The sequence below is a fragment of the Hyla sarda genome, chromosome 6, assembly GCF_029499605.1.
Source record: "Hyla sarda isolate aHylSar1 chromosome 6, aHylSar1.hap1, whole genome shotgun sequence".
Taxonomy (NCBI): domain Eukaryota; kingdom Metazoa; phylum Chordata; class Amphibia; order Anura; family Hylidae; genus Hyla; species Hyla sarda.
Genome location: NC_079194.1, coordinates 256167151 through 256179695, shown reverse-complemented (window position 1 = coordinate 256179695; position 12545 = coordinate 256167151). Strand labels below are relative to the sequence as shown.

At 43.9% G+C, this 12545-nt stretch overlaps 1 protein-coding gene across 5 annotated transcripts in view; it reads right to left on the bottom strand.

The window, feature by feature from the left end:
* LOC130276956 (pre-mRNA-processing factor 39-like) overlaps positions 1 to 12545 on the bottom strand; it is a 90223-nt gene that overhangs the window by 16548 nt on the left and 61130 nt on the right. For all 5 annotated transcript variants that reach the window (XM_056527034.1, XM_056527030.1, XM_056527033.1 and 2 more), the window contains exons 7-8: positions 5922 to 6026; positions 604 to 768 (exon numbers count right to left, since the gene is read on the bottom strand). In XM_056527034.1, coding sequence (XP_056383009.1) covers positions 604 to 768; positions 5922 to 6026 — 270 coding nt within the window. The remainder of the gene's footprint in view (positions 1 to 603; positions 769 to 5921; positions 6027 to 12545) is intronic.

The window sequence follows — 12545 nt, the reverse complement described above, 5'->3', positions numbered from 1 at the left end:
GATGCATTTTTTGGGGACTAATAACATTACTGGTTATGTATATTAGATTTATAGGGACAGAACCTTGAGCCATGGATTTATTCTGATGCCATATTTGGAGTCGGGAAGGAATTTTTAACTCTAGTATGAGGGTTTTTTGCCTTCCTCTGGATCAACTCAGTAGGGACTCATTAGGGTTATAGGTTGAACTTGATGGACTCTGGTCTTTTTTCAACCTTATGAACTATGTTACTGCAAGTTTTCTGTGGCATTGAAACAGCCTCTGTCCTCTCTATTCACAAAATACATGCTGCCGTACACAAAGCCTGGATTCTACAACTGGGGTTAGGGATTTGATTTCTCTACATTTAGTCTCTTCTTCTTTAAGATTTGCCTTACACTGCCCTACTCTGTTACTCAAACCTCAAAGACAGATAAATAGATATTAGATAGATAAATAGATAGAGCAATGGGAAGAGCAGCACATCAAGTTCCGAGTGCTGCAGCCTCCTTTGATTTTAGATAGATCTCATGAGTGTTATGTTTCTATAAAACATCCTTATATGGTTACTACTGACTTATAGACCTAGCACAAGCATATTTAACAATATCAACAATTCTCACCAACAGCCAGAATTCTTCATACTTTACACATGGCATTAAACAGCGCTCAAACAGTACAACTACTCGTTCATGATGTCCCTGAGATATCTCAAAATTCAGATATTTCCTCCAGTTTTGCAGCTGCTTAACACTTAGTGGAGTGGCAAAGAAATACAATCGTTTAATCTAGAAAAAGAAAACAGAAAGTACACGGAAGTTATATAAAATTTTAAGTTTTGCATTGTTAACTGGGTCTTATTTATCTACTCATTGGTCCCCAAACTGTGGCCCTCCAGATGTTGTAGTTTTGCAACATCTGGAGGGCCACAGTTTGGGGACCACTGATCTAACTTGTTCAATCTCTTGTTTTTCCATTACAGTGATCCCTCAACTTACAATGGCCTCAACATACAATAGTTACAACATAAAATGGTCTTTTCTGGAGCATTGTAACTTGAAGCCAGACTCAACATACAATGCTACGGACAGTCCAGATCTGTGAAACCTGTCAATGGCCGGAAGGACCGACCAATCAGAATGGGCATTCACTGGTAAAACACCTGTATTACTGAAGCGTATGCACTGACTGATGTCTGGTAGTGCCCCCTACAGTACAGGGAGGTACTACATGTTCTTTACTACTCTTTACCAGTGCCAGGGATAGCTGCTCCTTTGGAGACAGGTAAGGGCGGCTCCATGTTACTTTTTTAGGACATTGGAGGAGATTTATCAAAACCTGTGCAAAGGAAAAGTTGCTGGTTGCCCATGGCAACCAATCAAATCGCTTCTTTCATTTTGCAGAGGCCTTGTTAAAAATTAAAGAAGTGATCTGATTGGTTGCTATAGGCAACTTTTCCTCTGGACAGGTTTTGATAAATCTCCCCCATTGTGTGTACTGTACAAGACCCTGAAGAAGCTCCTGTCCTCTACATAGACCGTGATTACAGCTCCCAGCAGATCTTTCTTACTTTTATATGTAAGGATTTGCTTTATCTCTATTAGTTATCTACTTATTTTTTGGGCTGGGCTTACAGTAAGGGCATGCTGGGAGTTGTAGTTGTGCAGCAGAGGGCAGGTGACAAGCTTGTCACCGGCCCCCCCCGCACAAATACAAATTCCAGCATGCCCTTACTGTATGAACATGCTGGGAGTTGTGGTTCTGCAATCTAGGGAAGTGGGCAGTAATGCGCTCAACTCCCTGGCCGGCGGTGATCAGAAAATCATTGCAATTTGAAATTACAGTAAACTCTGCGGCGCTGTAGCAAAGGGCTGGGCTGACATAACACTGAAGCCGCCCGGGACTCCCACAGCTGGGCTGGGAGATGTGCAGGAGCCGTCCCTGCCATACCTTAGTGTGTACCGCAGCCCTTAGGGATGACAGGGACGGCTCCTGCACATCTCCCAGCCCGTCTGCAGAGTGATGCCAGCCCGGACTCCCGCAGACAGAGCTGGGGAGTTTCTATATCTACTGTAATATCAAATTTCCAGCCGGGTCCCGTGATTGGCTGCTTGGTCCCGGCCAATCACGGAACCCAGTCGGAAATTTGAAATTAAATTTGGATTGAGATACTCGCCGGGGCCATTGTGGAGCCCGGGCCGGCATCACTCTGCAGCCGCCCGGGCTCCATCTGATGCTACCACAGCTTTACATCCCCCCTTGTCTCCCACCCACCTGCGCATCTCCCGCCCACTACAAGACTACAACTCCCAGCATGCCCTCACTGTAAGGGCATTCTGGAAGTTGTAGTCTTTTAGCAGGCGGGAGATGTGCGGTGCAGGCGGGTGCGAGACAAGGGGGGGGGGGGATGTGTGTGTATGTAAAGCAGTGTCCCCGTCCCCTAAGTTAGGGTAGCGGGGATAGCATCAGATGGAGCCTGGGCAGCTGCAGAGTGATGCCAGCCCAGGCTCCTTTTAACATATAACGGAGCCACAGAGTTTCTATATCCCATACTGTAATATCAGATTTCTCGCCAGGTCCCGTGATTGGCTGCTCGGTCCCGGCCCATCACGGGACCCAGCGGGAAATGTGAAATTATGGTAGAGACTAGAAAAACTGTGCGGCGCCGAGGTATGCTAAAAGGAGCCTGGGCTGGCATCACTCTACAGCCGCCCTGGCTCCATCTGATGCTATCCCCGCTACCCTAATTTAATGACGAGGACACTGCTTTAAATCCCCCTTTGTCTACCACCCACCCGCCCGAACCGCACATCTTACGCATGCTACCTACTTCAAAACTACAACTCCCAGCATGCCCTCACGGTAAGGGCATGCTGGGAGTTGTAGTCTTGCAACATTAAGCAGACAGATGGGAGATGTGTATCGTGGGCTAGTGGGAGACAAGTGGGGGGATGTAAATCAGTGTGTGTAAGTTAGGGTTAGGGTAGCAGGGAGAAAATATGAGGGAGCCCTAGCGGCTGCAAAGAGATGCCAGCCTGGGCTCCTTTGCACAGTTGTTAAATCATATTTCCCGCTGGAGCTGTGATCACGGCTGCCAGCGGGAAATATAAAAATTTGCTCTCAAAAGCCGTTTTGTAAGCCAGATCGGAGCTGGCTTACATTTACGGAGTTTTTGAGGTGTTGCGAATTTCGCACTTTATAAATCCCTGACCACTGTAAAGTGAAAAATAAAATTTACTTTCGTAGGCTCTTTAGTAACTTTTTGCTTACAGCCAAAAGTTGCAAAAAATTAGCTTAGGTGCACATGCGACTTTTTGTGCGGCTTTTGTTCTCTAAATCCCATGATGAATCTCCCCCATAATGTCTATGTTTCTACCCATAGTGCCATATAAGGAATTGATTTTTGTGCGACTACTTGTACTTTGTAATGTCACCTTTCATTTTTCCATAAAATGAACAGCAAAACAAAATTATTACAGTATTTGTGGGGGGAAATTGGGAAAAAAACTGCAACTTTGAAAACTGGGGGAGGAAGCTCGTTTTTTCGCAGTGCATGATATCTTTATTCTGTGGGTCAATATGATTAAAACAATACCTATGGTTACAAACTTTTTATATTATTATATTAGGTTTAAAAAAGTCAAACTTTCTATGCTTAAAATCTCCCTATTCTAATCCCTATAACTTTTTATTTTTCTGTCTATAGGGTTCATTTTGTGCACCATGATTTGTAGCTTTAACCAAAAAGCTGTTATTTGGGATCTAATCCAAAACCTGTCACTGTAGACTGAGGACTTGTTCTGTCTGCTATCAAAAGACAGTGGACTGTCATCAAGGGGTTAAGAGAAAATGTCAAAACCAATCACAAAGTTTTTTTTTTTTTGTTTTGTTTTACCTGAGCAGGTAAGAAATTGAAAGCTGCTTGGTTGTTATAGGCAATAATGACAGTTTTCCTTTTACACAATTCTGATAAATCTGCCTCAAAAACTTTCCCCCAGGAGAATCAGCAGTAGTGGCAAATTGGACATTAAAGGGTTATTGTTATCTGAACAGTTATGGCATATTTTGTGCAGGTGTCAGCTTTGAGACCTGTACCTATCTTGAGATCTAGGCCCCAGCTGAGGCAGCTGTTTTATGCAGTTTGTGTAACTCACAAACATTGTTCCACTGGGAACTTCCCTTTCCTAGAAGTCCCAAGTTACAGATGCCACATTGCTGGCAGTGCTACACTGTGTATGTAACTCCTATTAACCTTTACGCGAGTTACACAATCTGCGTAAAACAGCACATTCAGTTGTTTTCGGTTTCCTGACCATAACAGGCAGACTGGAGGGGACTGGTGGACCTTAGATCTAAAGATGTGTGTCCCAGAGTTGGGACTTAAATTTATCACACACTAGCTGAGTACCCGGCGTTGCCCGGTTTTTCCTTCCTAATCCTTGTTGGGGAGGAAAATAAACAAAGGAGGAAGCTTTTGACTTCATATCCCGTCCTCATATATTGTTGTCATATCCCAACCCCATATCCTGTCCTCATATCCTGTCCTCATATCCTGACCTCCTATCCCATCCTCTCATCTCGTCCTCCTATCCCGACCTCCTATCCCGTCCTCCTATCCCGTTCTCCTATCCCGTCCTCCTATCTCCACCTCATATCCGGTCCTCATATCCCGACCTCCTAACTCGACCTCCTATCCCCACCATCCCGTCCTCCTATCTTGACCTCCTATCTCGACTTCCCATCCTGTCCTCATATCCCGACCTGTAATATGTGTACCAAGTAATGAAATATCTCCAGCCGTACGGAAGTTATGTGGGAACATACATTTCCCATTGATTTACATGGGACTTTAAACAAAACCCCGACCCTCACAAATGGGGGTAGTTAAGGGTTAAATTAACTATCCTATATTTTAAGTGGACATAAGTAACATGTGACCAAGTATTATCGAAATATCTCCAGCCGTTTGGAAGTTATGCAGTAACATATATTTCCCATTGACTTGTATAGGACTTTAAACATAAGCCCCACCCCTGGCAAATGGGGGTGAATAATGGTTAAATCATCTATTCTATGTTTGTTGCTGACATATAAGTAACATGTGTGCCAAGTTTCATGATAAAGGAGTACTCCGGTGCACAATTTTTTCATTTTATCCCATCTGGGCTGCAAAATAAAAGAAAACACACTCTCTCTTACCTGCCAACGAGCCCCCGGAGCTCCGGTACAGGTGTTCGGTCCCCGGGCTGTATTCTTCTTACTTCCTGTTAGCCCGGCACGTCACACGGTGCTTCAGCCTATCACTGGCCGCAGCGATGTCCCGCCTCGGCCAGTGATAGGCTGAAGCTCCGTGTGACGTGCCGGGCTAACAGGAAGTAAGAAGCAAACAGCCCGGGGACCGAACACCTGTACCGGAGCTCCGGGGGCTCGTTGGCAGGTAAGAGAAAGTGTGTTTTCTTTTATTTTCAGCCCGGACGGGATAAAATGAAAAAAAAAGTGTGCACCGGAGTACTGCTTTAATATCTTTAGCCGTTTGGAAGTTTTTGTGGAACATACACATACACACACACACACACACACATTGAGTTTTATATATATATATAGATTGCATATCATGTGAATATACCACAGAAATCCACATGGGAATAATCCAGACCCTGACCGATCAAAACTTTTGACATGTCAAAAGCTTTTTTGAAACAATAGTAACAATTCAAATCTATAAAATGTGATGCTCTTATGACACAGCCAGTTAACCTTAAAACAAAAGCCATAATGCTATGCAGTGTCAGCCATAGAGCTCCACTAGAACGTATCTGTTTGGGTTCCATTAAGATTTCTCTTAAATGGCAAGAACAACGCTGCCAGCTATCAAAAGTGACAGAAGCCCAAATGGATGAACCAAACCCAGATGTGACAATAGTTCGGTTATGACACTTACCCCTTCTTCAAACGCACATCGTTTTTTAACTTGTTCTTTATTCAAGAGATACATCTGATTTCCTGTATCTAGAACATACTGTCGGATCTCCTGCAGGTTCGACTCCTTAAAAAAATAAAAAATTATAATTATCAGAAACCCTCCTCATATTTTGTAGTAGGACCCAATAAGAAACTCATAGTATAAAGCTTAAAAAAGAAAATCCCTGAAAGGGAAGTATTACCTTCTTTTCTTACCCCTATACCTCTACCACCACCATCCTCCATACCATTCAGGTTTTAACCCATAAAATATGCAGTCCACTTTAGGTTTTAAAGGGGTACTCTGGTAAAAAAAAAACACATATATACGGTATATATTTTTTAATCAACTGGCTCCAGAAAGTTAAACAGATTTGTAAATAAGAAAAAATTGGGGTATGTGCAGCTCACAAAATAAATTAGTCGAGGCTATATGGAAAGTATTTACACCAAAAAAAATACCAAATATAAAATAATGTATAAAAGGAGAAAAGGGGTACCAAATGCCTCTAGACTAATACCATAAATGGTACATGATGATATAAATTACAGAAAAAAAAAATAATAATAATAATTGAAAAAATTACAGAAAAATACCATACTTTATAATTTTTCTGTAATTTATATCATCATGTACCATTTATGGTATTAGTCTAGAGGCATTTGGTACCCTTTTTCTCCTTTTATACATTATTTTAGATTTGTAAATAACTTATATTTAAAAATCTTAATCCTTCCAGTACTTATCAGCTGCTGTATATTACAGTGGAAGTTGTATATTTCTTTTCTGTCTGACCACAGTGCTCTCTGCTGACACCTCTGTCCATGTCAGGTACTGTCCAGAGTAGGAGCAAATCCCCATAGCAAACCTCTCCTGCTCTGGACAGTTCCTGACATGGACAGAGGTGTCTGCAGAGAGCACTGTGGTCAGATTGGAAAGAACTGCACAACTTTCTCTGTACTATACAGCAGCTGATAAGTGCTGGAAGGATTAAGATTTTTAAATAGAAGTAATTTACAAATCTGCACAATAGACGAAAAGGCCAGCACATTAAAATCCGGAGTTTATTGATATCTTGTTAAAAGTTACATAGAAGGCAGGTAGGGGAGTACATCAGGTAATATCACATACATTAGACAGCTTGGAAAATGGGTCTCTTCATGCCAACGCGTTTTGGTTGAAGGTCCCTTAGTCATGGCATTTTCCAAGCTGTCTACTGTATGTGATAGTACCTGATGTACTCCCCTACCTGCCTTCTACTGAACTTTTAACAAGTTATCAATAAACTCCGGATTTTGATGGCCTTTTAGTCTATTGTGCTGCTTGTCCTGAGGATTGCCGCGCACTGGAGGCTCAGGTGAGCTGATCAACTTTTTCCAACTTAATTTACAAATCTGTTTAACTTTCTGACACCAGTTGATTAAAAAAAAATGTTTTCCACCGGAGTACCCCTTTAAGCCTGCACAACATTTTTTGGGTTTTTCATAACCACACTGCAAAAGCCATAATTTTTTTTCATCCTTCGATGGAGCTGTATGAGGATGTAGTTTCCATTGCCACCATAGAACTCACTGAATAAGGTGTTGTCCCAAAAAGAGAACTCATTCACGAAAAGAAAAAAGCTGAAGCAGCAATTAGCTTGTTGTCACAGTCCAAAAGGGGTTTCTAACCCTATGAACCAGTACAAAAACCTGTGTAAAATAACAAAATGCTCACTTTTACTGTACTGATCCTGTGCCATATCATTCCAGATCCCATATTGTTCTGTTATTTTTTGCTCCAGTAATGACATAGTGTCGCTGCTGCAGTCAACTGTTGGGGCAAGAAGAGCAGTGACTGACTGACACGCCAAGGAAGCGCTGACTGACTGACACACCAAGGAAGCGCTCACTGACTGACACACCAAGGAAGCGCTCACTGACTGACACACCAAGGAAGCGCTCACTGACTGACACACCAAGGAAGCGCTGACTGACTGACACACCAAGGAAGCGCTGACTGACTGACACACCAAGGAAGCGCTGACTGACTGACACACCAAGGAAGCGCTGACTGACTGACACACCAAGGAAGCGCTGACTGACTGACACACCAAGGAAGCGCTGACTGACTGACACACCAAGGAAGCGCTGACTGACTGACACACCAAGGAAGCGCTGACTGACTGACACACCAAGGAAGCGCTGACTGACTGACACACCAAGGAAGCGCTGACTGACTGACACACCAAGGAAGCGCTGACTGACTGACACACCAAGGAAGCGCTGACTGACTGACACACCAAGGAAGCGCTAACTGACTGACACACCAAGGAAGCGCTGAGTGACTGACACACCAAGGAAGCGCTGAGTGACTGACACACCAAGGAAGCGCTGAGTGACTGACACACCAAGGAAGCGCTGACTGACTGACACACCAAGGAAGCGCTGGCAGGGATGTGGTACTGTGTGTATTACTCTTTGTTATTTTAGAATATCTTTATATATTTTATAAGCAATTTTTAAAACATTTCATGGGGTTGAAAAACTCTTTAAAGGGGTACTCCGTCCCTAGACATCTTATCCCTTATCCAAAGGATAGGGTATAAGATGTCTGATCGCGGGGGTCCTACCACTGGGGATCTCTCCTGCTGCACCCCCGTACATCAGCAGCCTGGAGCTAGGTTTGCTCCGTAGCTGATGACGGACGATACAGGGGACGGGGTATCGTGACATCATGGCCCCACCCCCTCAATGCAAGTCTATGGGAGGAGGGGGGGTAGTGGCGGGACCCCGGCGATTAGACATTTTATGCCCTATCCTTTGGATAGGGGATAAGATGTCTAGGGGCGGAGTACCCCTTTAACCCATGACAGTATAAGTTATTCTTGGGGTGTCTTTTACAAAGGATAAGGCTACTGCAGATTTTTTTTTGTACAGACTTTTTTCAATATGGTAATTGTAGATTTTATGTACATATAATTCTGTTGGTGCACCATTTCCACACTGTGTATTGATCTCCTAGGTATCCGTACCTAGCACAAGACCCAGAGAAGTGCAATGTAATGGCTCATGTAATGGCTCATGGTCTCACGCTGGGTACAGTTTCACAGGAGAGCAGCGCAAGGCAATAAGGTTTGGAGGCGCATCACATGCGCTCAGCCCATCTCCGAAACCTACTGCACACACAGGGCTGCAGCACAGAAGGCCCTGTGTGTCTGCTCATTACACATACATACCGTATTTCTCACTGCCTGTCAGATTTGTTGCAGCATGAAATATGCTGTGTATGCGTTGTGTGTCACCCTTCCCTTAAAGGGGTACTCCGGGGAAGGTAAGAAAAATTAAAAATGCACCAAATCCACCACAATACCTGTTATGTGTCCCCTGTAGTTATCCATGTGGTTTTGGCAGTTCCTTTGGCCCCTGATGTCTCCTAAATATTATTTTTCCTTGCTTGCAGCACAGACTACAACTAACAGAAGTCAGTGCAGCACTGTGTAATGGCTGCCAGTCAACTGCTTTCACTATCTGTGTGCATGCTCTGTAGTTGTATACACACTGTACAGGTCTTTTCTTTCAGACTATCCTTCCACCCAGCAATAAAGCATGCTATGCTCTGAATGCAACAGTCAGTGATAAGATCTACAGCAGTAAAAGGGCAGTGTTATGTACTGAGGAGACAGACTCTTCACTGAGCTTCTCTGCACACAGGGAAGGGAGGGGAGCTGTGGCTGTGAAGCCAGAGCTCTAGACATGACAGAAATCATGTGGTGTTTGTCTTCCAGGATGGTGGGGGCTAGGTCTCACTGAGGGGTTTACACCAAGACAAGCAGGATCAAATTATGATGTCTTTCTCTCACTCCCTGCATGTAGATGACAGCTGAAAGAGGGAAACTGCTGTATATAGCTAATTAATGATATTTAGAAAAATACATAGGTTGGTGAGAGGGAAAGGATGGGCTATGGGTTCAGTTCCGGGGAGTAACCCTTTAAAGGGTTACTCCGATGAAAAACAATTTATTTTAAATCAACTGGTGCTAGAAAGTTAAACAGATTTGTGAATTACTTCTATTAAAAAATCTTAACCCTTCCAGTACTTATCAGCTGTTGCTACTACAGAAAAAGTTATTTTCTTTTTGAATTTCTTTTATGTCTGTCCACAGTGCTCTCTACTGACACCTCTGTCCATGTCAAATCCCCATAGCAAACCTCTCCTGCTCTAGACAGTTCCTAAAATGGACAGAGGTGTCAGCAGAGAGCACTGTGGACAGACAGAAAAGAAATAAAAAAAAAGAAAATAACTTTCTCTGTAGTAAACAGCCGCTGATAAGTACTTGAAGGATTAAGATTTTTTCTAACAGAAGTCATTTACTAATCTGTTTAACTTTCTGGCACTAGTTGATGTACAATAAATTGTTTTCTAGCGGAGTACCCCCTTTTTTTTTTTTGCTGGAGTGAATTTAACCCCTTAAAGAGTACTTGTCATCAACTAAACTTTCCCTGATCCCCCTCCCCATCTGTCCCTTACTCTAACTATGCCTATCCCTGTGTTTATTGAGGTTTAAAATGCTGTGGAAATACCTTTTTTTATCCCTCTTCATTAGCTCAGGAGCACTGTCTTTCTGAGGGGTGGAAGGAGGCGGGTCCCGGCAGGCATGTCACATGAAGCCTGGCTGGGGCTCTGCTTCTGCCAGTCTTCCTGTATGCTGCTCTCCCTCTGCAGCAGTGTTTCCCAACCAGGATACCTCCAGCTGTTGCAAAACTACAACTCCCAGCATGCCCAGACAGCCAACAGCTGTCCCGGCCAGGCTTCATGTGACATCATGACTGCATGATTGTAAAAAATGCAATGGTATTTGCATTTTAATGCACTGCATATTCTGTTTTTTACATTGTAATATACAGTACATTTGAAAACTTTCACTTTTTTAACATTTTGTTCAGGGGTCTCCCTTTTCTTTTGATTATCTCAGATGTTTTTACAATTTGGTTGGAGTCATTTGTGGTAAATTCAGTAAGAACTACCTGTAGCGCTCAGAGACATGAGCAAAGCCGATTCTACTGCACTGAGCAACTGATAATGCATATCAAAGCACAAACCAAACAATGAGAAGGAAAGAACTGCATGTAGAGCACAGATACAGGATTGTGTCAAGGCACTAATATGGAAAAGGTAGCAAAACAGATTACAGTAGAATCTCCCAATAGCAGACACTCGCAGGGAATCAAAAAAAGTGAGAGATGTTGCTTATTGGGGAAAAAAAGGCTCAAAAATCTTTCTAAATGACCGAATACTGTCCTGTACTCACTCCAGAGTGTAATTACCTATAAAACATGATAAAAAGCGATACAGTGAAATCTCCCTTAGTGGACACCTCCCAAAAGGGGACACAATTCCCCAGCAGAGTCCCATAGCACTTAATGTATTTGCACCCTCCGAATAGGGGACATTCCCAATAGCGGTCACGGACACACCCAATAGGGGACAAAACACTGCCAAAAGGGAACAAAACACTCCATAGGGGACAACCAAGCTTATGTGCCGGCCCTACCTTGTACACCGGACCACTGTTGGGGGGTGTACAACCAATACCGCAGTAAGAGGCCCAGGCCCCCGCTGCACCCCCCCCCCCTGCAGAAGCCCCAGCACAGAAGCAGAAGACCGATGCTTAAACAGTGGTCTCCTGCTTCTGTCCATCCGCCAGGCACCTCATTCGCCCCCTCCTTCCCTTATCCCCCCGTGCGACTTTACTCCCGTGCCAAATCATCCCCCCCCCCCTTTATTACCCCCTGTACCACATAATTTCCTCTTGATCCCCCGTGCTATTTAATTCCCCTCTTATAGCCCTCTTTGCAAATTCATCACCCCCTTTTTAACCCCCCCCCCCCCCGTGCCATTTTATTCCCCCTTTATCCCCCTGTGCCACTTCATAAAGGGGGGGTGATGAATTTACACAGGGTAATGAAGGGGAAATTAAATGGCATTAATTTATAGGTAATTACCCTCTGGAGTGAGTATTGGAAAGTATTCCGACTTAGGAAGAATTTTGAGCCTTTTTCCCAATAAGGGACATCTCTCAATAGCGGACACTTTTTTTATTTCCTGTGAGTGTCCGCTATTGGGAGATTCTACTATATTACAGAATAATCTCCCAGTACCGTTTAATCTTCCCTTATCCCCCCTGTATCATTTCATTCCCCCTTTTATACCCTGTGCCACATTATTCCCCCTGTGCCTTGTGCCAAATTATCCCCCCCTTCCCCCTGTGCCACATCATTTCCCCCTTCATCCCCCTGTGCTATTTTATTCTCCCTTCATTACCCTCTGAGTAAATGTATCACCCCCCTCTTTATGAAGTGGCACAGGGGGATAAAGAGGAATTAAATGGCACAGGGGGTGGTAAAGAGGTGGGAGGTGACGAATTTGCACAGAGGGTAATTAAAGGGGAATGAAATAGCACAGGGGGGGAAATCAAGAGGAAATGATGTGGCACAGGGGGTAATAAAGAGGGGGGGGGGGGGGGTGATGTGGCCAGCAGACGTACAGAAGCAGGAGACCACCATTTAAACAGCAGTCTTCTGCTTCTTTGCTGGGGCTGCTGCAGGGGGGTGCACCGGTGGC